Here is a 27,674-nt window from a genome sequence, read left to right as displayed (position 1 = left end):
AAAATAACTAGTGAAATTTCTAAGTAGGATGAGCATACACATTTTGAGATTTCTGCAACAAACACAACATGGTATGAAAATATCCACGATTTCTATTGGTTACAAAGTCATGGTTTCTGCTAACATTTGTGAGGCCTGTGGCTCCATTCACAATGGAAGGACACACTCAATTTCAACTAGAGGTTAGTAAGATAGAGATAGAGTTTTTCCCCGCATCCAAATTCACAGAGCCCTGATTCTGTCTGCAGACGTTCAGTCAATACCCTTGCTCTACAGGATGGTGGAGCGATAAGAGAAGGAAGCTGGGTCCCTGGACAACCTCGTGGGGAAAAAGCTGCCGGTCTCCCTAGAGCCCCTGCTCACGGCTAGACTGCTGTGTGATAGAGGTGGGACTTCTGTGTGGCTCAAACCATCGCATTTTGGGGTCTTTCTGTTACAACAGCTTAGCCTAAGTGCTAACTGATACACAGATCTACTTTTTAAAACATTAAATGAGATTGCACTGAAAACAGAGTACAGAGAAGCAATATGTGAGGTGGTCATGAGTTGGCTCTGGAGGCTAACTGCCTTAGCTCCAATTCCAGCTCCGCCACTCTCTGCGTGTGTCCTGTGGACTAGCTGCTTAACCTCTCCGAGTATGTGTCCTTGCCTGTAAAATAGGGATAATAACAACAGTACCTCACTAATAAGGTCACTGTGAATATTGACATATGGGAAGCGATTAAGAAAGTGCTTGGAACACTATGAACCCTTCATAAATGTTAGCTATCATTACTGTTATTACTATTACTGTTACTGTTTAGCTCCTTGCTTTTCTCACCATCCTAGACATCAATCCATAGAGGATATATAGATCTGTTGTTATTTTTTCAAAATCTGCAGAGTAATGTACTGAATGAATATGTCAAAATTCATTTAACCAGTCCCCAATTATAAAGTGATGATTTAGGATGTTTCTCAAAGTTTTACTTAAAAGGCTAAAATATCAACTATAGAGAAAGCTCTCTGAAACTAGTCCACTAATCCCTTTATCATAAGATTTTGTAGCAACTTTACTGAGGTCCAATTTATATAAAATAAAATGCACCCATTTTAAATGTACAGTTTGATGAGCTTCTTAATATTTTGTAAGAATGAGACTACATGTATAAGACAGCTTGAAAAAGTTAAGTTATAGAAAATGCAAGGTATTGATATTATTTCTATAACAGATATAGTGTTCACTTTCTATTGATCAAGATGGTCCTGTCCTGAAACATAGCTATGGGGAGCAGCTCAATTGCCCAATTCTCCCCCAATGCTCCCAGATTTGTGTCTGACAAGGCACCCCTCCACCACCAACCCAAGCTTTGGGAACAGACCTAAGCAATGCCAACCAGTAGCATTGGCCCAGCGATGGGTTTGAGGTCAGCACAGGAGCCAATCTGAGCCAATGAGATACAAATAGATTCTTATGTCAGGGCTTCTGAAGAGAAGCATGCCCACCACTCTTTTCCTGCTGGACTTGGAGTGACAAAAGGTCTAAAGCTATTCCACCCATCCTGCAGCCACTGAGGAAGCACTGGTCCGAGATGGGGTTGACGTGGAAGAGACAGACCAAACAGGGCTGGCTTTCCGATTAAGCTACAAATGAAACCAGCATCGCCCTTGGATTCCTCACTTTGCTCTATGCACTAATAAATTCTCCAGTTACTTAAGCCAATTTGACAGGTTTCTACCACTTGCCAGCAAAAGAATCCCAGTAAATATTCAAGCCTGGTATAGAAAAATTCCAAAATTTAGGCAATGCAAGGAAGGAAATTAAAGATCATCCACGATGCTCCTACTGCCACCCAGAGGCAACCATTGACCATCTCCAATGTTGCAGGCCAGCTTCCCTGGGAGGCAGCCTCACACAGAGATCTGCACACTGGAGGTTTATTAGGGTGAGCTCCTGGGACCCTCCACATCTGTGGAGAGTGACAGAGCAGGATGAGGCAGAGGGAGAAGTTGGGCTGCAAGCAATGGGGTCACAACAAATGCCTATCTGATTCCAGGGGGAGTTCTGGCCCTGGGAAGACCCTTCAGAGTTGCCCCTCCTTGAAACAGAGAGCTGCTGGCCCTTTATACTGCCTCTCCTCCCCCTCCCCACACAGACTAGTCATTAGAGGTAGGCTGCCCTTGGGAAGGGCAGACCTCAGGCAAAGCCCTTCTCTTCAGTCCCGGGCAATCTACATTGTGGGGGACCCAGCTTCGAGCTGCTGGCACTCGCACATCCCATAGTTGGGAAATGAGTTCTTGAGTCCTGAATGAGAAGGGTCTGGGTGGCGCACCACAGCATCCACTGCATCTGCGTGTCTCCTTCTAGTCTATTTTAGTCATGTTTTTTACTTTCTTTAGAAATTTAGTCATATTTAAATGCTGTTTTATATACTGATATGTTTTTAGCCTAACATTATATTTCTGAGTATTTTCCAATCATTAAGTATTCTTCAAATGAATTGTTAACATGGTTATAGATTCCTTCATATAGGTACCATAAAGTACTTAAACATTCTCTTACTGTTGGACACTTAGGGTATTTCCAATGTTCTTTAATCCTCATACATAAACTTTTGTTTGCAGCTGTGCAACAAGTTTCTCAGAATATATTTCTAGGAGTGGAATTAAAGGGTTAAAAGATATAAACTACTTCAGCGTTCTGGACAAATTGTCCTTTGAAATTTCATGTCAATTTACATTCTGACCAGTGCTACATTTGTCTCCTTAGAACAGAATGTTTCTATATTTTAATTCTTGCCTATTGACCAAAAATGATGTCTCATCCTTGCTTTGCTTTCTTTTCCCTGATTAGCAATAAGTCTGAAGATTTTTAAATATCCATTGATTTTTTGTTTTTCTTCATATGCAAATAGTCTGGCCATTTTTTTGGAGGTGGGGGCTAGTTTTTCTATTTGGGTATTAAGTGGTCTTCTTATGTATTTATTAAAACTCTCTATATATTAAATATACCAACCTTGTGTCTGCCATATTTGTTAAAAATATCCTTCCAGTAGTCAGCTGCATTTTAATTAAATTAGGATGGTTCAAAAACTTTGCATAGTTAAAAAAGATCTTAATTTTTTTCTTCCATGTTCTAAAAAGATCTTCTCCATCCTGAGACGTGATAAAGATCAATCTTCCACACTCCTTGTCTAGTACTCGACATTCTTCCTCAGGAAAGCTTCCTCTGACTAGGCTGAATCTCCCAATGATACATATTCATAGTACCACATACCCATTGCTGGTATGTCCATCACAGTTGCAGGTTTACATTTATGTGAGTGTTTATAAGCTTTGAAAGGACAGGGAACACATCTGTATGTTGTTCACCATTTTATTCTCAGAATCTGGCACAGAACCTAGCACTGTAGACATATTTTCTAATTTTTTATGTTTTCAATATTTACATTTAACTTTTCAATCACCTGGAAATCTATTTTACTGTATAAAATGAAGAACGTTTCTATCTTTATTTTGTCCCACCATTTACAGAAGAATCTTTCCTTTTCCCACTATTGTGACACAAATTTTGTCATATATGTATGTTTATACACATACATACACTAAATTCTTACTATATTAGGGTCTGTGGTGGGACTCTTTCTTATGTTACTTTGTTCCCTCCATAGAATCTGTCAACACGGAATTGTTTTGATTATTGTGGGGTTATATTATGTTTTAATCTCTGACTGGACAAGTAACTTCCCAATATGACTCTTTCCCTAAAAATATTGGTGAAAATCACTTGATCAAGCCCTCCACCAATAAGATAATTTTTTAAGTAAATCATTAAATTAAAATAGAAGGGAGTTCCTTGTTCCCTTCTCTTTTTTAACTTCCTGGATTGTCTTTTGGGCAAATGTGTGTCCGCTTACTTGAGCAACCCAGCCCGGTGGAAGACGTAGAGGTCCTGCTCCAGGGTGCAGTTGTTGAAGGGGACCAGCTTCACGAAGTTCTGGATGAGGACAAACTCAGGGGTGAGATGCGGCAGAGAAATGATGCAGAAATTCTTGTCCTAACATGATTGGAGACCAGGACACGTGGAAAGAGAAGCAGAAATCACTTACCACTAAACAAATTCCTGCTGTAAAACGCTAAAGAAAACAGGAGTAGAATGTGTAAAGGAGAGGGGATTCAAGTTAAACTTTCCTAGGATTTGGAAAGTAATCATACAAAATTCAGGAGGATAAGCAACTGCAAGAAAAAGGAGAAAATATCTGTGAGTCTGACTAAAACCTGAATAAATGAGTATTGTGAACAATGGGACCCACTCAGCATAGGTCTTTAGGGGAAGTAGATTTTTAAATTAAGGACATTTGCATCTGCAAATTCACTTGCATCCAGGAGTAAATGAGGCAGCATGGTGTCATAGCAAAGGTTGTGGGCTTACTAAGTGATATTGCGCCAGCCACGGTCCCTTCCTCTGTGAAATGAGAGGGTGGTGCTCCAGGGCTTTTCTGCTCTAAAATACTGTGACTGCACATGAACAGATGTCTGTGTGTTTTATCATGACATGATCCCATCTGGGTGAACAGATCTAAGGACATGTTTAACCGGGGCAGTGGGTTTAGGTAGCAGACACAGGGGGATCCGCATGTCCTGATGGTTGCCACTTACCTCTAGATCTGCACTGTCCAATACGGTAGCCTGTAGCCATATCTAGCCACTGAGCATTTGGAACATGGCTAGTGAGACTGGGGAACCGAATTTTTAATTTTATTTCATTTTAATTAATTGAAATTTAAAGACTGATAGTTCAGTTATTGGAAAAGTTTTATGTATGTTTGGAACAACTTGGGTATACAAATCTACTTATTCAACTGTAAATTTTATGAAATCTAAATGCAGATCAAGTATTTCTGATGAAAATTTAGTGCCTGCATTGAGAGGTGCTGTAAGTGTAAAATACAATGGATTTCAAAAACTGAGAAAAAGAATATAAAATATCCCATTAATAATTTTTCATACTAATTACATGTTGAAATGATTAAATTTGGGGACATACTGAGTTAAATAAAATATACTTTTTAAAATTGATTTCACCTGTTCCCTTTTATTTTTTTTAATGTTTTTTAATGTGGCTGCTGGAACACTTGGAATACTTAGGCAGCTCGCATTCAACACGTATCGACAGCACTGCCCTAGACCGTCCGTGCTGCACACATCCCACCTGACCCTGTGCCAGGTGCCTGCAGAAACAGCCTGATCTTCCCAGAGCTAATTTGTCCCTTTGGGATCTCGCCTCCTCCTGAACCTTGTGAAGGCATTACTTGTGCTAATCCAAAACCCTGGGGACATTTGTGCAACCCAAAGCAGTGAACCATTGTTTGACCTTATCTTCCTTCTTTCTAGCAAAATAACACAGCTCCTTTCAGGGAACTTTACAGTCAAGTTGTTGAAATACTCAAGCTGAAGATAAGGATTGGGTGCCTAGTCTCGGTGGGCTTCCTCTGGGAGGAGGAGACTACAATGAGTTACTTCGACTTGGATTTGAAGGATTAAGAATGAAGTAACGAAGGTATTTTTTTTCCTGTCTCCTCATATAAAATAGAATTAAAAAGTAAATATGTCTTTTACCTTTCTAAAGCCAGCATTGCTTTTTAATGCTGAAGATCTGCCTTTACATGGACTTAAAACAAGAATGAATTAAACTTAGTGAGATTACTTTGGGGCATCTCTGAGGGAAACCAGATTTGTAAATTCTACCTCAGGGTAATCTACATTGCCTTACAAGCTTTGAAATGCCGTAAAATTAATTCAAAAAAATTATGATGGAGAACATTATTGCAAGCCTTCATTACATTAACAAAATGTGGAAGTACAATCTATGATCACATAGCTCTCAGGCAACATAATTAAACCAGATTTGTTTTTTGCCTCAGTATAAAGAGTACCAAGGAAAAATAAAACAACAGATATTTTGCTTGTAATTAGCCAACTGAAGAAGTACAGTAGTTGATTTGACTTAACTGATAGGCCAGCCATGGCAAAAGACTTTATAAAAATCCATTTTGTCCCTCAATTTCTTCCTTGCCCACTTTCTTCCCTCTAATAAAGTGGTAAGAGGTTGGTTAGAATCTCCATCCCTTGACCTTAACAATGAAACAAAAAAGGAGGAAGAGGCCCGGGACACTCGGACTGAGATATCTTGTTTGCACTTGAATATCCGCTGGGGGCCCATTCACCAAACGAGACATAGTGGGTTTTGCTCCTCCTACACATCAGGCACTGTGTCAGGCAACGCCAACCAGAAAATCAACCGCAGGCTCCCACTTTCCTACCCTCAGAAAAGCAATATAATGGTTTCAGAATTCTTTGAGTAAATGCAAGCTATAAAGTAATACAATAGTCTAATTCACTTTAGTATGATTTCTGACATTTTCATGTACGACCAGCATTTTATTAATAATTTGATTCTAATAAAACACTGGTAAAGCTATCTCTAAAAGAAATTATGCATTGAAAGAAAACTATTAAAACAGCATGACTGAAAAATTATCAAAAATAACAATACTTTCTATTTTTAAGAGTTCATGACATGTCATTCAACCTTATTTTCAGAACACAGAGCAGTTCAAACCTCAACACTCACAGCATTTTAATTTTTGGACACTGAATATGGCATTTTACTTTTCTAGCTTACAAAACCAATTATATTACTCAAAATCAGCATGTACTTACAGGAAAAAGACTGAAAACAAAATTCATCAAGTCCAGCGACCTATAAAACAAGACAGTAAGCATTGTCACTGACCTGCAAGCAAATGCAGCATCAGTGTATAGCTAAGAGATTTATGGCTCTCTCCCAGTCAGGCAGTGATTAGCCAAATACAGTCAGAATTTGTGTCTAGCTGAGCACTAATCAGTTGTAGAAGTCATAAGCTTCATTGTCAGTAATAAAGTATGTTTCTAGAACTTAAGGTACTATTATAGCAATTGATAACCTCTGCACACTCAAAAAGCAAGATACTCCTTCTGTGGACATGATCTCTCGCTTCCTTTTGAGAAGAGCTGGGGGGAGACAAGTGCATGTTACAAGCTACCCTCATCTTTTTCTCTTTTATACGCAGAAGATTTTCTGACCAGCTGCAGATGTATATTCACAGGCAAACCATATTGGGTCATCGAATTTCTGTTTGAAAATTCAAAAATCACATTCTAAGCACAATCATATCTGAATGTACAGCAGAAAATAAACATACATAACAAATCTAGAGGGGTTTACAGGCTTTTTAGATGTCTACAATATAATTAGAATAGAAAGATTTCCCTTTTCAGCCTCCAAGATTTCCAACGTAATCAAAAACTTAAGAGGAAAAAAGTACAAGAAAAACATGGTTCTCAGTGAGGCTGGGAGACTGGGAATGTGTTTAAATATCCTCTAACAAGGAAATGTCCAGCAGCGCTCTTGGTCATCTAAAAGATACTCCGGAACCTTCAAGTCTATCAAAATGGACCAATCTTTTCCTCTTCAAGATTGTTCTGTGGACAAAATGGCAGAATAGGTGGGCATCCTAAAGGAGACGTGGAATGCAGGCACTGAGGGCAGGGGCTCATATCCAGACCACAGGTGGCAGCCAGCACTGAACACATGGGTGCTCTGGGGGGCAGGAAGTGGGGGGACTTAGTGGTCTGGTGGGCACCTGGGCTCTGTCTGCCTGACACCACCATGCCTCCTCCTTCCAGCAGCTGCCCTGGATCGTTGTGTGGTGTCTTACTAACCCCCCTCTCACATTATGTTTGGGTGAGGCGCCAGCCCCACATTGAGGTGGGAGCATGAAGCAAGAGACTAAATCATCATTATGGCCAGCCTGGCCCTGCCATCAGCTCAGGAATGAGCACACAATCCCATCAGGCCCAGTGGGGCTTTGGCTGGAAAGCTGGGCCCAAACCAGACTGTCCTCCTCATTAGCTTTTGGTGCAGAGCCTGAGCCCACTGTCTGCTCTCTTGGTCCCAGGTAGGGACACTCCTCTGAGAATGGGGCCAGCAGCAGGGAACCAGAGCTGGGAGGCAGAGAGAGAAACTCGGTCCTTGATGGGGTTATCTAAGTCCTGGATGAAGCCATATTGAAAATCAGTCCTACAACTGGACTTATCCTCCTTATATGAGATAATTATTCCATTTTTTCAAAACCAGTTTGGGTTGGATTTTCTGTTACTTGCAACCAAAAGACTCCAGACAAACAGCAACCTAAATCCAAAGTCCCCCCAAAACGTAAACCTGAGAGAATGGGGAGCAGCATGTGGTTACATAAGTGATAACTTTCCAGATCCTCAACTGTTACGTAGGTGAGCCAGACCCTGGGCAGCCTAGTTCTATGGGCCTCACCCAAATTTTATGGACCGGAATCTCTGGGAATGGGGCCCAGGAATCTGTGCTTTTACAAAACTCCCCAGGAGATTTGGATGTACAGCCAGGTTTGGAAACCACCGGCTCTGCAAGATTAAAACGCTGAGCCATCAATGCTATAAGAACGTCTTACCATAATAGACAACCTGTGGATCAGTACTTGCCTTGCTTCGTGTTTCTCATCAATACAAAACAGCTGAATACAAAAAGCATCTGAGGCTCCCCTATAGATGGGGCGGAAGGAGCTTCTCTCTTCAGGCAGTGAGATGGATGCCAAGCTCATATTGCTGATATAGTAATCCGTACCAATCACAGTGGACTCTTGACTGAGTTTTTCTATTTCCTAGAGCAAGGAAAGGAGGAACCAAATGGGAATCCGGTTCATTTTCTGCAATTTAATGGAGTGATGCATCATCTCTACGTTATACTGTTTGTAGGACAGATGTGACTGTCTCCCCTGAAACAAACCATCCTGAGCCAGGCCTAGTTTTAAGAAGATGTTCTTAATGAGATATTCAAAATTTATAAAAGGACTGAAACAAGTTCTCACATGAAAGTCAGAAAACAAATTGTTTCAGATGGCCTTTGATATAGGATCCTTATTTTAACTGCATCACTGGGCAGACGTTAGAGCGGGTAGTATGATATACATATTAATTCCATAAGCGAAACACCTTTGTCCCCAAAAGGGTTTTCATTGTGATTTTGTGCTACAAGAACTTTTGGATCTTGGGACTGTTTGGGCAGTTTGGTGCTGAGCTGGAGGCCAAGGAGGTCCAAGCCACAGCCCCCCGGAACATTAGCACTGAGTGCTTCCAGTCTCATTTCAGGGGCATCTAAGAAGGTGTGAGAAGCTCAGTTAGAGGAAGATGATTGATGCTGAGATCCTTCTCGGAGTACTTTTAAATCAAAGTAACACATGCATTTGGTAAAAATAAAATAATATTCACACTAAAAACTCATAAAGAAAATTAGGAGTCCCCTGTCCCCCCAAGTCCTCTCCCCATTGGCTAGCACTTTCAACTTTCCCATTTCTTTTGGTATTTACCTCTCTATTTCCAAATATGTGCTTATCCTGTATTTCTTAATTCATCAGTTTTTGAAATTCTCTATTGGATACTGATGTGGTGGGTAGATGTAACCCTCTTCCTCATATCCTCTCTCTCACCCCTCAATATAATTACAGCACAATTCAGGGTTAAATCAGCAAGTATTCACATTATTCTGAATATGTAAGTATCGTTGTTGCTGAGCAAATAAGTGTAATATGACTATGTTCTCATTTATGCACTTTGTTTTGATCTGCTTGGTTTCCTAATTTTTTCACATACTTGGTCAGATTTGTCAAGTGTTTGTCAGTATTATTTTCCAAACAACAAAGAATTTGAGATAATCTACGACTGCATTACTTCTCTCCTCCTCCTCTGACCCCCCTGCCTGCTGCACCACTTGCTTTCTGGTCTTGCAGCTCCTGTTTCTTAAGTTCTAGGTGTTTTTGTTCTCTTCTTTGGTCATGGTTTGTGCCCTTTTATTACTGGAGCACATTTCTAGCTTCCTAAAATCAACAGTGCTTGGTAGGTAGCAAAACTCAACAGCCAGTGGCTAACCGGGGCCCTTCACGGGATGATTGGGCAGAGACCTGGCATTTTACTGGGTGATCATCTCCAGGGACATTATCAGGAGGCCTTTTCTTTGGGCCTGTCAGGTTTTGGGGGAATTAAGTTCTCCAATCTCCTGCATGAAGGACTGTGAAAGGCACAACAGTGGCCCCCAAAGATGTACATGGTCTAATCCCCAGAACCTGTGAATGTTACTTTACAGAGACTAAAAGGGACTTTGCAGATGTCATTAAGTTAAGGATTTTGAGACAAGGAGATTATCTTGGATGACCTAGGTGGGCCCAATGTAATCATAAGGGTCCTGATACAAGGGAGGCAGAAAGGTCAGAGTCAAAGAGAGATTGGAAGATGCTACACTACCCGCTGTGAAGACGGAGGAATGCAAGTGGCTTCTAGAAGATGGCAAAGGCAAGGGAATAGATTTTCCCCTAAAGTCTCCAGACGGAATAGGGCCCTGCCTGCAACTGGATCTTAGCACCATAACACCTACTTTGGGTTTCTGATCTCCAGAACTATAAGATAATAAATTTATGCTGTTTTAAGCCACTAACTTGTGATAATTTGTTACAGCAGCAATAAAAAACTAATACAAAGACCTGGCTTCTGGCGTTTGGAGAACATGGCAGGAGGAGAGGGCAGGGATTCCTCCATTTGAAATGGAGAATTCTACTTATTCGTCTCTTCTCTGCCTTTCCGCATTACACAGCCTCGTATAGCACAGGCTGAACCTGAATTTGGAGCTGCTTCTGTTTGATCTCTCCAGGGAATAGTCATCTGGTCATTTCACTTGGGGTATAGTTGACGAGCTAAGTGCTGCCTGCAGGGAATCTAGTGTCCCCAACACTCTAGAGCAGGCTGTCAGACAGACCCCTCCTTTCAGCCCGGTCCTCTCCCTATCTTCACAGAAGCTCTAAGTCCTCAGCCCTTTGTGGACATATGTGGAGAAGTCATACATTTTTCACTAGTCCTTCGTCTCATAACAGTGTTTGCCTTTCACCTTTCTCAGCTGTGCTAAGCCAGTGTAAACTCCTCCATTGATTTTCTTCATTTTAAACATTTTGAAAGTGCTCCTCTTCCAATATCGCCTCTCCCAGTCTCGTTTTTGTGGATTTGTGCCCTTCTTATTCCTTTACTGTCATTTCAGTGGTTTTTTCCAGAAAGGAGAGGAGATAAACACAGGAGATCAATCCACCTTGTTGACCCAGATGCCCTCTGGGGTTCCAGTACATCTACCGCAGTGGGGACCACGCTGTCTCCTCTCCACATCCTTGTTTAGGTCCCTAAAAGAATGGCTAGCCTCTTAGAAATATTGGAGAGAAAGCTGCTCCCCTCTGCTGCATGCCTCACTCTCTCTTCCCCAGGGTACAAGCAGTGAGCATTCGAACGTGGGTTTCCCTAGAGCAAACCCTGAGCTAGGTTTACTGGGGAGTGATGCCAGGAAATTCTGTGAGGGGCGTGGGGAAGTGAGGCAAGGAAGGAAAGGACACTCACGCAGAGTGTAACGAGTGGGTACCACTGCAGACTCCATCCCGCTGAGATCTCTGGGAGATTGTGGGAACACACCTTGGAGCTGTCCCAAGTAAGAGGCAAGGAGCTGGGGGACTGCTTCTCCAACTGCCTTCAGTCATTGGCTGACGGCTGCTCCCCAAAGATTCTGACCTGCTGCAGGCACAGCACTGTAGACAGGCCAGGCAGTGGGAGTCCTCGTCCTCACGGTGCTGAGGAATGTGCAGTGCCAGAGGGATGTAGGTGGTGGTCCCACAGCACATGCTAAAGTGAGATTCAGGAAATGGACCCTGTGCCTGCTGAGCACACTCTCTCTCTAGCAGCACATCCTGCTCCCAGCCTGCATCCTCTTCCTCTCCTCCATGCACTTGGCCCAGGAGGACAGACCCTCCCCAAGGGGGAGGCCTGCACACAGCCAGGTGTGCACATCTAATTCAGTGGGGGAAATAGGAAACCCATTTGTGTTACAGGTCCAAGCTTTGCTCTCCAGTTCAGCTTTAGTGAATAAGGTGGTATTTTTACCCCTAGCTGACCTGTGTGTAGCCTTCTTAGTTGGTCAGAATCTGGAGAGGAGAGGGGTGTGATGATCCAGCCCTCTCTCAGAACTCCAATGTCTAGGATTAGTGTTCTGTGAATTTGTCCCAGGACCTCTGTGGAGATGGTTCAACCTCCATTCCCTGTTCCCTCCTCCAGGTTTCTCTAGACTTCTCAGGCTGACTCACACTAAGTCAGCCTGAGATGTTGGTAGCGACCTACCAACAAGAGGCGCTTGGGAATCCACCGAGAGTTCAGAACTGTGCTCATCACTGGGGAATGAGAATGTCTGAGTGTGTTAATCTCCCACTTAAAACGTTCAAAGCCTTCCTTTGCTTTCTAAGAAAAGTTCAAATTCCTAAGCAGGGTCCACAGAGCCCTGCCAATCTCTACCCGAATCCTTAGGTTTCTAGCAGGAAACAGACAGCTCACTCCAAGGGAGTAGACAAAGCAGGCTTAACAAAGGACCGTGTGTGAAGGTGTGGGCAGGGTGAAGGGAAACCAAAAAGGATGAGGAAGTGCCACAGGGATAGCAACTGGAGGAAGATGCTACCACCCCTTGGCCTGAATCTGAAACAGGAGGGAGCAGTTACTGGAACCTGAGATACATATGAATGACATATAATACATACAGGTGTGTATATGAGTGTATGTATGTGGATATGATATATTTGGTTGGAGAAAACTCTTATAAATGTTTTGCCCTTCCAAAATGTTTTCCCTCTGGACAATGGGAAGAAGAGGAAAACTCTGTTTACTGAAATTGTTGCAAATAATTGATGTACAAAGTGTAACTTCTATGTCCAATTTGTGCAAGGGAGATAAAATAAAAGATTAATCATAGTACAGTAAGAGCTAATTGAGGGAAGCTTTATGGAAGTTCTAAAGAAGAGGGCAAATACAAGCTGGTAGAGAGAGGCAGGGAGGCCTGGAGGAGAAAGGGGCACAGAAAGACTTGGGTGGTGAGGAGTGAACTGCGTGGGGGCCAACCAGCCGGCATGCGAGGCCCTTAGCAAGCCCTACCTCCACTTCACTAGTACTTCCACTTTGGACAGTTGATAAAAGTTCCTCAATTGCAGCTTCTTCTGGGATTTTTCCCTGCAAATGACAATGGCAAGACGCAAGAATTAATCAACACCCACAGTGGTTCAGAGCCTGAGTTCTGGAGCAAGCTGCCTGATTTCAGATCTTGGCTCCACGGCTTACTGGTTGTGTGGCATTGGGAAAGTTATGGAACCTCAGTTTCCTCATCCGTAAAAAGGGGCTAAGAACAGCACCTACCTCATAAGGTTGTTATGAGGATAAAATAAGTATAGGTAGGTAGATAGAAGATGCTTAGCACAGTGCTGGCAACTCCTAATTCTCTGCAGATGTTAGTTATTACTCCACTATTCTTATTCTTCCGTGTAACTTCAAAGCTGCACTAGGTTTTTTTAACTGCTTTATTGAGGTATAATTGATACATACAGTAAACTGCATATATTTAAAGTATACCTTTTGAAAAATTTTGACCTATGTATGCACTCATAAAAATATCACCACAATAAAAATAATGAACATACACATCACTTCCAAAAGCTTCTGTATTTCCATGTGCCCCTCTCTCCCACCCTGTGCCACTCTGCCAACCACAGGCAAACAATGATCTGCTTTTGGTCACTATAGATTATGTGCTGAGTCTACTTCTGAATCTTCTATTCTGTTCCACTAATCTATTTGTTGACTTGACATCTTTACTACACTGTCTTAATTACAAGAACTTATATAAGTCTTGAAATCAGTAGTATTAATCCTACAACTTTGTTCTTTTTCCAAAGTTATTTAGGCTATTCTAGGTCCTTTCTATTTCCATATGAATTTTGGAATCAACTTTTCAATTGCTATAAAAATTCCACTTGAAATTATGCCTGGGATTACACTGAGCAATTTGGGAAGAACTGACATCTTGACAATATCAAGTCTTTGAAACCATGGACGTGAGATATTTATTTAGGTCTTATTTCATTTCTCTCAGAAATGTTTTGTAGTTTTCAGTGTATACGTCTTGAATATTTTTGTCAGATTTATCTCTAAGTATTTTGTGTATTTGTACTACTATAAATGGTATTTATTTCCATTTTTGACCATTCATTGCTATTATATAGAGATAAAATTGAACTTTGCATATTAATTTTGTACATGTTTAGCAACTTGCTAAATTACTTATTAGTTCTAGTAGCTGTTTTGAAGATTCTAGACAATTATCTATGAATAGAAATAAAAATAATCTACAAATAAAAGACAGTTTTAATTCTTCCTTTCCAGTCTGGATGCCTTGTATTTCTTTTCTTGTCTTTTTGTACTGGCTTGAACCTCCAGTATAATTTTGAATAGAAGTGGTGAGAGCAGACATTCTTGTCTTGTTCCTGACCTTGGTGGAAAAGCGTTCAGTCTTTTGCATTAAGTATGATGTTAGCTATAGGTTTTTCAAAAATAACCTCTATCAAATTGAAGTTCTCTTCTATTCCTAATTTTCTGAGAGTTTTTATGAGGAATGAATACTGGAGTGCCAAATGTCTTTCCTGAATTTATGAGATAAACATATAGATATTCTTTTCAGTTTGTTAATATGGTGAATTACATTGATTAATTTTCTTATGTTAAACCAACATTGCATTCCCAGAATAAACCCTACTTGGTCATAATGCATTATCCTTTTTATATATTGATGCAATTTACTAAAATTTTTATTTGAATTTTCCCATCAACGTTCATGAGAGCTATTGATCTGTAGTTTTATTTTCTTATAATGCCTTTTGTCAAGGGAAAACAAACCTAACCATACTTTAGATGAACTGAATCCTTTTAAATTTATTGAGACTTATTTTGTAGCCCAGAATATGGTCTACCTTGGTAAATGTTCCATGTGCACATGAGAATGCATATCCTGCTGTTGCTGGGTAGAGTGTTCTATAAGTGTCCATTAGGTCAAATTGGTCAATAGTATTCTTAAAATCTTCTACATTCTTATTGATTTTCTGTCTACATGTTCTGTCAATTATTAAGGAAGGGATATTAAAATCTCCAAATATAGTTTTTTATTTACTTATTTGTCTTTGCAGTTCTATCAGTTTTTACTTCATGTGTCTTGAAGTCCTATTATTAGGTGGATAAATATTCAGGACTGTTATGTCCTCTTGACCTTTGTTATCCCTGGTAATATTCCCTGTTCTGAAATCCACTTTGTCTGAAATGAATAAAACCACTCCAGCTTTCTCTTGATTAGTGTTAGCATGGAGTATCTTTCTGCATCCTTTTAATTTGAACCTATTGTATCTTTACATTTAAAGCACATTTTTGTAATCCACATAAAATTGAGTCTTTTATCCAATCTATATCTGCTTTATATCTTCTTTAATTGGGATATTTAGACCATTTACATTTAATGTAATTATTGATATGGTTAAGTCTGCCATCTTGCTATTTGTTTTCTATTTGTCTCATCTGTTCTTTATTCTTTCTCTCTGTTTGCCTTCTTTTGGATTAATTGTATATTTTTATGATTCCACTTAATCTCTTCTGTAGGCTTATTAGATATAACTCTCTGAATTTGATCTATAACTTTAGTGCTTTTTTAGCATTTATAGTATATGTCTTTAACTTATCACAGTCTATCTTCAGGTGATATTATACCACTTCAGGTATAGTATAAGAAACTTAAAATAGTACACTTACATTTCTCCCCTCTTGGTCTTTGTGCTATTCTTGTCATACATTTTATTTATACATATGTTATAAGGCCTATGCTATGTTGTTTTTATTTTATTTAAGCAATCAATTATTTTAAAGAGACATAAATAATAAGAACAAAATCTTAGACACTTACCCATTTAGTTACCATTTCCAATGCTCTTCATTCCTCTGTGTATATCTAGATTTCCATCTGGTATCATTTGCCTTCTGCCTAAAGGGATTCCTTTAACATTTCTTGTAGTATGGGTGTGCTGGTAATGAATTCTTTCACCTTTTGTATGTAGGTAAAAGTCTTTATTTCACCTTTACTTTTGAAAGATATTCACTGGGTATAACATTCTGGGTTGATAGTTGATTTTCTTCCAGTTCTTTAAAGATGTGACTCCATTGTCCTCTTGCTCGCATTGTTTCCAACAAGAAATCTGCTGCCATTCTTATCTTTGTTCCCAACTTGTGTTTTTTTCCCTCTGGCTTCTTTTAAGATTTTCTTTTTATCACTGGTTTTCCACTACTTGATTATGATGAGCTTTGGTATAGTTTTCTTCATGTTTCCTGTGCTTGCTGTTTGTTGAACTTCTGTCTGTGGGTTTATTGTTTTCATAAAATTTAGAATTTTTTAGTCATTATTTCTTCAAATATTTCTTTCTGTTCCAGTCTCTCTCTCCTCTTCTTTATGGACTCCAATTACATACATATTAGGTACTTGAAGGTATCCCGCAGCTCACTGATACAATGATATATTTTTTTAATTCTCATTTCTTTTTTTCTGTGATGTCTAATCTATAGTTAATCCCTCCAGTGTATTTTTCATCTCATGAATTGTAGTTTTTATCTCTAGAAGTTTTATTTGGGGTGTTTTTAAATCTTCTATGTCTGTCCTTAATCTTTGGAACTTATATAATTATAATAACTGTTTTAATGTTCTTGTCTACTAATTCTAACATCTGCTTCAGATCTGGGTTGGTTTCAATTTATTGAGTTATCTCCACTTTATGCATTATGTATTCCCAGCTTTTTGAGTGCCTGGTAATTTTTTATTGGATTCCAAATATTGTGACTTAACCTAGTTGAGTGTTGGATAATCTTGTTTTCCTACAAATATTCTTGAACTTTGTTCTGGGCCTCAGATAAGTTACTTGGGAAGCAGTTTGATTCTTTTGGTTCTTGCTCTAAAGATTTGTCAGACAGGACTGGAGCAGTGTTCTCTCTAGAGCTAATCATTCCCCACTACTGATGCAAGACTCTTCTGTGCACTCTCCCAAAGCCGTGTGAGTCATAAGGTTGTCCAGTCTGGCTGATGGGAACAGGTACAATGACCAGCCTTGTATGAGCACTGGGTACTGTTAACTCTAATCCTTTGGGGAGGTTCTTTCTTCAGCCTGACCTTCAGCAGTTTTCTTACAAGCATGCGCTGATCAGTATTCACCTGAATACTCAAGAGTGACTCCCTGCTGGTGTCTAACATTTCTCTCTGTGCAGCTCTCTCTTTTCTTGTAATCCGCCCCACAAACCTTACTTGCTTTAGTCTCCATGGACTTAAAAATCTGTCTCCTCAACTCAGGAAGTCCAGTGTGCTCCCATTGGTTTCTCCTGCCCTGTGCTGGAGAACTGGCCTGGAACTCTCTCAAGGCAGTAGGCCTGGGAAATTGGAAGACTACCTGGCTTCTTTCCCATCTCTCAGGCATCACTCTCCTTTGTTACCTGATCAGCTGTTATTTCACGTATTTTGGCCACTTTCTGGTTGTTTCAGGCAGAAGAGTAAATCTAGTCTTTGTTACTCCATCTTCGCCAGAAGCAGGAGTCCCTTGCACTGTTTTATTTTTTTTTTTTATTAATTCCATTCATCAGCTTCATTTCCATCTATCTAATCCATGCCATACAACCTTCTTTAAAAAGGTCAGGTGTCCCTCAGTCCTCCCTTCTGGATGTTTCCCATCCTCCTTTCCACATACTGAATTAGGGGGCTTTCCTCCCCCAACCATGCCACCATCTCTTGAAGGCTGAGGCTGTATTTTGGTCTCGTGAGTATCACCAGCACCTAGCAGCGCCTGACCACTGTGATGGCCCAACCTCTGTGCAGAGAATACATCAGCACTTGAAATATAACACCCAACCAGCTACAGTTTAGGTTCTTTTGTGGTTTGGGGGAAAATAACACATTTTCCATGGAGACAATGTGACAACTCAGGAGGATGGGCCAGGTGGTCTAGTGCTAAGGTAAAGGTCCTCTCTCCCTCCTCTCCTTCCCAAGATTTTCTTTGCATGAGTTGATGGGCAAGGGCAATATTGTTTTGTCCAAAGTTGGAAAGGAAAAAAAAGGAGAGTTGGGGGCTGGAGTCCAGGAAGCAATGGCACTGCACTTGCCCCATCCTGGGTCAGGGATGGGCCCTGGGCCCAGCTGGATGGAGAAGTCAGGAAGACCAGAAGTTGAAGGAGCTGTGTAGTGAAACACACCTTGAGATTCCGACCACACACAGTGCTGATGTAGGACCAGGCTGACAACGTCAGCCTAGAAGTGAGCCCATTTGTTCTCCCCACTCCTGCCCCATCCCCTTGGTGGGGCCTTGTTCCTGAGGATACAAGAGACATGTCCTGAGACATGAGAGGACCCAGAGTCCAGTAAACAAGGGCATTTACATTACTGTGAACCCATTCGTGGTCAGAGGTTGGCAGACACGAAACAAAGGCTGGACTGCTGGCCCATCTGCCAAATCCTATGTAACCTATTCCATGGCTGGCTGTGGCTCCTTTGGTGTGGGTTTACCCCTCTTTAGGTTAGGGCAGCAGCAACACACGCAGAACTCTGTCAGCATCACCCTGGCAAGCAGGAGGGGGGCGGTTCCTGCTGAGGCCAGGCAAGGACATCAGAGCCAGAAGCTCCCCAGGGAGTTTCTGTAGCTTGCAGAGCCACATCGGGCAGGCAGGAAAATGCTGCCTCATTTGAGTACGTGGACAGCATGTAAGTCTCTTCAGAAAGTCTAGATTTTCCAATTGGCTTTAAATGAGCAGTTTTATCCATCTCAGCCTCCAGAAATCAGGGAATGAGTGAGAAGGAAGGTGGAGAAGGGATGAAATTCCACTCTGACCAGTACTTTTGGAGATAGCAGTGAGGCTCTAATTTGTCTGTTATAAACATGCAGCCTCTGTTTCCTCCCAGCCTGCTGTCTCCCTGATCTTAGTGCTGGTGAGGCCTCTTCCACAAGACCTAAGAACTTCTTGGTAGGTAGAACTTTCCAAGACCTTAGAACTTCTTGGTAACAACCCCACCACCAGGAACGCCCCTGACCTTGATGGCACAAGCAGCCCCCAGCCCACTCCCGGGCCCCAGCCATGAGTGAATGATCTCCGTTACCTGGACTCTTTCCATGGTCTCTAGAGAGACAGGTTCCTGTGGCTCCTCGACTATTTTCTGGGAACTATGGCTGCTACTCCTGAGCTCAGCATCTTTGAGAGAAAGAGTGGCATAAGGACAGAAAATAAATGATAAATATCTGCAGAGACATAGGAAATTGGAGACAGTATGATAATGTGTTTCTAAACTGCAGCATATCTCAAGAATTATATTGTAGAGGGCAGTACCGTGAGGTGGGACGAACAGGGTCTTCGCAGCCCACCCCAATTCCGACCTCTCTGTGCCCTCATCCACACAGTGGAGATAAAATGTACCTGCCCCTACAGGAGTGGTGGAGATAAAATGATGCCAGCGATGGGCCCGGGCCTGGCCTGACACCCAGGAGGCCCTCGACCTCTGCCAGTTACTGAGCGACGTGGCCCTTTCACAAGAGCCCTTTTGAAGTTTACAGACAACTGATTGTCAGCTTCCCAGATGGCAGGCTTTGAAATGATTTTAAGACAGAATGTGGAAAAGACCACAATTAGCTACGGCAGTGCTATCTGAAAACCCAAGATCAGCACCAGGGCTGCTTTCCCTTTGTTTGAAAATGTTGTGAACATGCAGTGTGACAGTGGCCACTATCTTCACTTTTCTACTTTCTAAGTGAGAAGAATTGGAGCAGAGCGTTATTCTTTTTCTATGTCCTGGAAAGCCAATAACCAGGGTAGTGTTCAAGTATTTAATCTTCACTAAAAATTACAGTAGAAAAAAAAATCTCCCCTTTTGTCTAAAAAGCTCTTTTTCCCCTCCTCCTTCTCTTCTTCCTCCTTCTGCTTTCTTTTCTTTTCTTTCTTCCTGTCTGTCTTTCTCCCCCTCCCTCCCTTCCCCACCCAGTGTCTCCCACTGTCTCTCTCCCCTTCTTTCTCTCCCCTCTCCCCCATCTCTCCCCATCCCTACCTCCTCATTTCTGGCTCATCTTGTGGCTGCCCTGCTGGGGGACTTACAGCCTGACATCTGCTCGCAGCCTTTGGACCTTAGCTCAGAGCAACCTAGGAAGCTCTGCCCAGGGGCTGCTCCTCCTCAGAAGGGCTGCCACAGATGCAGGAAGGACCTGGGCCTGCTGGAGGCTCCAGAGACACTGCTGCCAGCACGGGCCTGCCGCTCTGTCTTCTTGCTTGTAACTGACACATCAGATGCTGCGGCCAGAGGCAGCCTAGATCCCCTCGGCGTCCTCTTCTCCCACTGTGCTGTTCTAACGCCAGCCAGGGCAATGGCCCCTGCAGATTCCTCTCCACCCACATCCCCAGATTACTCATGCCCTATATCTGCTTCTGGCAAAGACATAGGTGAGGGGCCAGCCTCGTGGCTTAGCGGTTAAGTGCGTGCGCTCTGCTGCTGGCGGCCCGGGTTCGGATCCCGGGCGTACACAAACGCACCGCTTCTCCAGCCATGCTGAGGCCGCGTCCCACATACAGCAACTAGAAGGATGTGCAACTATGACATACAACTATCTACTGGGGCTTTGGGGGAAAAAAGGAGGAGGACTGGCAATAGATGTTAGCTCAGAGCCGGTCTTCCTCAGCAAAAAGAGGAGGATTAGCATGATGTTAGCTCAGGGCTGATCTTCCTCACAAAAAAAAAACAAAAAAACAAAAAACGAAAGACATAGGTGAATGAAACAGAATGAAATTCTAAGAGAAAAATTAGATGCCCAGGGAGGTGTAAAGGACTTAAACGAGGAGGTACATAATGCTAAAGGTACAATGAACGAGAACCGCATCCCAGCATGACAGGTAACTTGGGATGGAGAGAAAATATCCTGAGAGAGGAGCAGAGGACTTAGAATCCCTCTCCTCAAGAAGGACACTTTGGGGAGAATAAAATGTATCATGTCTCTAGTTCCTGAATACGTCCTGCTCCTTGCAAAACTTTCCAGATAATCTATACAGGGTTTCCAGCATTCTCATGATGACAAGAACAGCGTGCTTTTTAAGTTAATTTACTTTGTTACTGAGATAACATACGGTGCATACGGTGAAGTGTGTGAATTTCTATACACATCTACTCCCATGTAACCACCACACAGAAGAATATCTAAAGCATTCCAGCACCCAGAGTTCTCTCATCCTCCTGTCCAGCAATACACCTCTTAAAGGGAGCTGGTCTTCCTATTCCTATCATCATTGATTTGTTTTGCTCAGCAGCAAACTTTTTCAATTAAAAAAAAAACTTATAATTCCCTATTGTTAAATTGTACTTTACTTTTAAAAAAGATAGTCTTTTCCTATTTTAAGCTTTAAATTTGAAGAACTAGAAAAAAAACACAAGTAAAAGGAAACAAGACCTTCATTGTGCATGTATTTCTTTTACAATTAGGACAAAATTACTAAAAAGTCAGAAATTTTAAAGAATGGGTTAGATTAGCAATGAACTAATAATCCTGGTGACTTCACTATTTGACAGCCTAATGTTCATGAGACAATTACCAACTACGACGACTAATTGTCCTAGCTAAACTGCCATGGGTGTTGCAGATTATTATTAAGCAGCTGCCATGCTCGTCCCCAGAGGTGCCTGCATTCAGAACTAGGCAAGGGATGCTGTATCTCTCTTTCTGTGTCTCTGGGGTTTTGTGAGGTTTAATTAGTTAATGTTCATAACGTGCCCTGAGATCCTCAAATGTGAGGTGCTATCCCAGGGAACAGTCAAGGCAGTGGTATTATATAACACACAACTAAAAACACAACTGAGGCTGCAAATTTAGTTGTTACTTTATTGCTTACACCACCTAACTGGCTTAGAAGTCATGAACTAGTGGTTTATTCTAGTGGGAGTGAAGGCATGATTTGCTACGACTCTCTCTCTAAGTGAGGCTGCTGGTCTGGGATGAGTTCACCACGAAGCTGATAAAGCTGGAGGTTCAGGCACCTCCCCAGCACCGGCCCCCAAGGCACAGCACCTACTGCTGCATTCATAATTTGGCATCATTTGTCTTAAAGAGGGCTCTCAAATTGTACAGACTTCAAGAGCCACAAGACCTGGATCTGCCCTGTTCTTTATCTAATAGGAATAATACATAGGGAAAGCTAAATAATACATTGTGAAGGTTTAGGAATAACTAATAGTATACAGTCTGGTGGTTTTTAACATTTATTTTAAATATCAATCAAAAATACCAACAAGATTTTTTTTGGAATGAAATACACTGATTTTAAAAGAGTAAATATGAAGCAATAGTTAGTCAACAAAATTTTAAGAAATAAGAACAAAGAGTGGGCCAAATTTCCTAATGAATCTGTAGACATATTATAAAGCCATAGTTATTGAAATAGTGGGTTGTTGGAGTAGGAATAGAACAGAATGGAATCCAGAAAAGAGCCAGACAATTATGAAAGGTTGATATATGTTAAAGGTGGCATTTCAAATTGGTGGGGAAAGAATAAATTATACAATAAATAGTGCTGTCTAATCATAGAGGAAAAAATTAATTTGGGCCTCTATTTCATATAATACATAAAAATCATTTGCAGATATATTAACAGCCTGAAGATTTTAAAAGATTCTGAAATTACTAGAAGAAAATATAGAAGACTATCTCTATGATCTTATAGGTGGAAAAATCCTGTCTTAAAAATGCAAAGGCAGAAGTCGTAAAAGAAAAAGACTGACATATATATTTGACTACATCAAAATCTAAAAGTTCTATCTGTCAAAAGTACCCTAAAAAAAAAGTTAAAAAAAAAAAGATACATAGAGAAAATATTTACATTACACATATAGACCAACATTCCAAGAAAAGAAAAAACCCAAAAGGCAAAGGAAATAAATGGACAGGAAACATAAATGATCAATCAACATACAAAAAATGTTCAACCTCAATAATATTTGGAGAAATAAAGTTAAAACAGTGATATCACATTGGTGGCAATGTATTTCCAAGTCTAGCAAGAACAACTCCGGGGACACAGCCTGTCGAATCTCTTGCAAGGGGCCCAAGGAGACACACACAAGGATGTTCACTGCAGCACTGTTTGCAATAACAAAGTAATGGAAACAACTTAAATGCTGTTTAAAATTTACCTAAAGACAAACATGGCACCATTCAGTGTAATACTACTCAAAGGTAAAAGGAGTGTCCTAGACCTACGTATATCAACTTTATCAGATCTCAAAGAGTTGAGTGAAGAAGTAAATTTCAAAATGTCACATATCCGAAAGACACCATTGATGTAAAAAAACACTGCCACAAAACGGTAGTGTTTTTTCTATGAATACACAGACTTCATATAAAAGTACAAAAAAGAGATCCGGATGGATACATACTAAAGTTATAACAATGGCTGTTTCTGGGGAGGAAAGGGAGAACCAGGCTTGGACGTTGATCAAAGGGAACTCGATTTTAACTGTATTATCCTAAGTTTTTAAAGGAAGACAGTTTCATGTATTATTAATGCAATTAACATTAAAAAAAAGTCATTATAAAAGTAAATTTCTGTCTTCAAAATACTACAAAATAGTCGTTTTTGTTTAGTATTTTAATATGATGGATGATTTCAGAAAAGACTCACAAATGAATTTAAGTCACTCAGTTTTAAGAAGAGACGAGATTAGAGGTTCAAGTTAAATAATTCATTCAACTAAAGTTCATTGGAGAACAATGAGTTGCAGGTACTCTGTGAGGTATGCAGAAGTAAACGACGAATAAGATGCTCACAAGTTATCAGGGTGTGTGGGCATGTATGGGCGGGCACACACACATCCCTAACTATCTTACATGTGAAAGCTGCTCAAGCAGAGGTATGAACAAAACACAATGTTCATTTATTCATTCATTCATTCATTTAAAACCTTGGATTTCAAAACTACCATCTGTTAGACATTAACATTCTAGATGTTGGGGATTCAGCAAAGAACAAGACTAACTTCCACTGCCGAATCAAGTTAGCAAGTGAACGAGAAAATATTAAGTTATGATAGATGGCACACAGAAAATAAGCCTTCAAGAGCTGCTTTAGATTGAATGGTCAGAAAAGTCCTTCTGGACATTTAAGCTGAGACCTGAAGGATAAGAAGTAGCCTTGAGACAACAAAAGAGAATGGAAACAATGAGCAGACAACTCTTCCAAGGAGTTTTGCTGAAGAGTGAAGACATCCTTATTTCTTGACATATTTTCCTTCCTTGGTTTGCCTCTGGCCCTTTGGTCTTCTTCGTAATTGTGCTAGTTTCCTGTGGCTGCTGTAACAAATTACCAATCGCTTGGTGGCTTAAAACAACAGAAATGTATTCTCTCGCAGTTCTGAAAGCTAGAAATTCAAAATCAGTATCCCTGGGCAAAAATCAAGGTGTCAGCAGGGCCACCCTCCCTCCGGAGACACCAGGGGAGGATCTGTTCCTGGCTCTTCTAGCTTATGGTGGCTGTTGGCATTCCTTGCCATGTGGCCACATCACTCCAATCTCTGCCTCCACAGTCACATGGCTTCCTCCTGTTCTGTCTGTGTTATCTCCCTGTGTCTCTCTCTCATAAGGATGCTTGTGATGGCAGTGAGGGCCCCTCTGACAATCTAGGATAATCTCCTCATGTCAAGCTAGAAAGACTCTTTTTCCAAAACTAAGGTAATATTTACAGGGCTCAGGGCTCAGGACATGGACATATTTTGGGAGGTCATGTTTCAGTCTACCTCAGGAGGCACCTGTTGCTGACTGAGTGCTGTGTATCCATCCAAATGCTTATCAGGAAGGTCAAACTTTTCCAAATCAGAAATCACAGCATCTCCATCAAATAATTAATTCACTCTTATTATTCCCATCTTGCAAAATGGTTCCAGCAGCCACCTAGTTTCTGAAGTCATCCTTGATATTTCCCTTTTCCACAACCTTCCTTCCCCATATGCAGTAAAACATCAAGTTCCATTAATTCTCCAAAATATCTCCCAGGTTCATACATAATCACTGCTCTGGTTCAGTCTCTTTCATCTCTTTCCTGGACACTCTAGTGGCCCTTGGAAAATCTTCCTGTGAACTGGAAGTTGACCGTGTACTCCTTCCTAATTAAAGATCACCAATGGTTCATCATCAAGTATGTTGTAATTAAATAGAAACTAAACTCTTTTGCAAGGCATGCAAGGCCTTGACTGCCTCAACTCAGTCTCCTGTTCTGCTTCATCTCCTGTCACTCCCTCACTTCATGCCCCAGCAACACTGAACTTATATTTTCCCCTAATAAGCCATGATCTCTAATACCTCCTTATTTTGCACATTTTGTTCCCTCTTCCAGGAAAATCTTTCTGCTTATTTACCTAGAAGGCTCCAATTAGTTTTTGAAGTTTTGACTCAAAAGCTTTCTTTTCTGTAAAGTCTATGCTGATGCTCCTAAGATGACTTAGGTATAATTCTGCTATGGTCCCATCACAATTTTCTATCCTTCAAAACAGTTCTCTTCCATGTAAATTCATTTGTCTTGCATGTTTATCCTGCCATTAGAGAGTATTAGACTTACCATGTACTAGACTAGGCTCCTTAAAGTCTAGTATATGGGATGTACTCAGTATTTGCTGAATAGCCAAATGAACAGCAAGAGGCTGATAATAAAGTCCATGACAATACAAAGAAAAACACTAGGCAGGCTTCATAAAAGGAGGACAAAGGGCTTTTTTCATATTTTTCAAGGAAACTACTCCCACCTGGACTGCAGTACAGACTCCAAGCCATACAGTATGACAAACTTGAGCTTAAATGCACTGGTAATTCCCAGATCACTGTCTTGAGATGAGACTATAGGTTTTAGCCTACTCCAGGCTAAACTGGAGTTTGTGTCTCCTTGGGACAGGCGAAAGAAGGTCATGACAAAAATTATCAGCATTATTCTTTTTCCGTGAACGTGGGTTGTAATGATGAAGCTGATTTTTCGCTCTCTCTGTATTTAGCCCCTTTGCCATGTAGTGTCCTCTCATTCTGATGCTGGGCTCAGCCATGTGACCTGTTTTGGATACGTGACACGTGTTAGTTCAAAGCCTAGACCTCAAGAAGCCTTGTGTGTTTCCACTTGGTCTCTTGCACCTCTGCTGTCACCATGAGAACACGCCCAATCTAGCCTGCTAAAGAATGAGAGGCACATGGAGCAGAGCCAAGGATAGCCTATATCAACCAATAGGCAACCAATCCCAGGACATGTGAGAAGGCATAGCTGACCCCAACTGTAGGAGCAAAACATGCTTATTGTGGTATGCCACTGTGGTTTTGTGGTTGTTTGTTAGCAGCACTATTGTGGCAATGGATTATTGATGCAGTCACAAAATATAATAGAGAGAATTGACCAAATCCTGAAGCTGGGTTCTTTGAAAATACTAATTAAATTGACATTGGTGAGATTAGAAAGAAAAAGACACAAATAATACCAGGAATAAAACATAGAAACAAAGGGGACATTTATAAAGTAAGATGGTAGATATAAATCCATAAGAACATTAAATGTAAATAGACTAAATACTCTAATTAAAAAGACAATGGTTGTCAAACCAAATTAAAAACAACCAAACTCCATGCTGTTTATAAGAGACACATCTAAAATGTAAGGAAATAGGAAGGATAAAAATAAAAGGATGGAAAGAGATATGTCAGGCAAACATGACTCAAAGAAAGCAGGTGTGGCCATATTAAAATCATAAAAAATAGACTTTAAGGCAAAGAAAGGCATTTCATAAATGATTTTAAAAAGTTCAAGGAAGAAACAATGATTTAAAAATTATGCACCTAATAACATAGACTCAAAATATATAATGAAAAACTGATAGACTATGGGTAAAAATGGGTACATCCACAATCAAACCAGGAGATTTTAACACACCTCTCATGAACTGATCAAACAAGTGATGAAGTCAATAAGGATAAAATATTTGACAACATTCCTATTAAACAGACTGATTCATATAGAACCCTGCACCTAACAACTATAGGATAGACACTCTTTTCATGGACTCAAAGAACATTTACAAAAATTAGCCATACGCTCAACGTTTAAAGGATTAAAATCACACAGGGTAGGTTTTATGACTTCAATGCAATTAAGCTAAAACCTAGTAATAAAAATATAAGTAGAACATCCCAAATGGATAAAGAAAATGTGGTATATACATACAAAGAAATATCATTCAGCCTTAAAAAACAAGGAAGTCCTACAATATGTGACAATATGGATGAACCTTGAATACACTATGCTAAGTGAAATAAGCCAATCACAGAACAAATACTGCATGATTTCACTTATATGAGGTATCTAAAATAAACTCACAGAAGCAGAGAGTAGAATGGTTGTTGCCAGGGTCTAGGGGGAGGGGGAAATGGGGAGTTGCTATTTAACAGGTATAAAGTTTCAGTTATGCAAGATGAGTAAGTTCTTGAGATCTGCTGTACAACACTGTACCTGTAGTTGACAAAACTGTATTGTATACTTAAAAATTTAAGAAGGTAGTTCTCATGTTAAGTGTTCTTACCACAATAAAATAAAATAAAAAGATAACTAGGATATCCCCATATTTTTGGAAATAAATATTCTTTTAAATAACTTATGGGCCAAAGAAA

At 40.6% G+C, this 27,674-nt stretch overlaps 1 protein-coding gene across 1 annotated transcript in view; it reads right to left on the bottom strand.

Annotated features, from left to right (window-relative positions):
- The window catches only part of CFAP61 (cilia and flagella associated protein 61), a 292,142-nt gene that overhangs the window by 184,687 nt on the left and 79,781 nt on the right, over window positions 1-27,674 (bottom strand). Inside the window, exons 8-12 of the mRNA XM_004433707.3 lie at window positions 19,115-19,206; window positions 13,054-13,128; window positions 8,536-8,714; window positions 6,703-6,742; window positions 3,897-4,036 (exon numbers count right to left, since the gene is read on the bottom strand). Of these exons, the coding sequence (XP_004433764.1) occupies window positions 3,897-4,036; window positions 6,703-6,742; window positions 8,536-8,714; window positions 13,054-13,128; window positions 19,115-19,206 (526 nt within the window). The remainder of the gene's footprint in view (window positions 1-3,896; window positions 4,037-6,702; window positions 6,743-8,535; window positions 8,715-13,053; window positions 13,129-19,114; window positions 19,207-27,674) is intronic.

Source organism: Ceratotherium simum, chromosome 21 (genome assembly GCF_057802395.1).
Source record: "Ceratotherium simum simum isolate JZ-2026a chromosome 21, ASM5780239v1, whole genome shotgun sequence".
NCBI lineage: Eukaryota > Metazoa > Chordata > Mammalia > Perissodactyla > Rhinocerotidae > Ceratotherium > Ceratotherium simum.
Note: the sequence above shows the minus strand (reverse complement) of the source record. Positions and strands in the feature narration are given on the sequence as shown.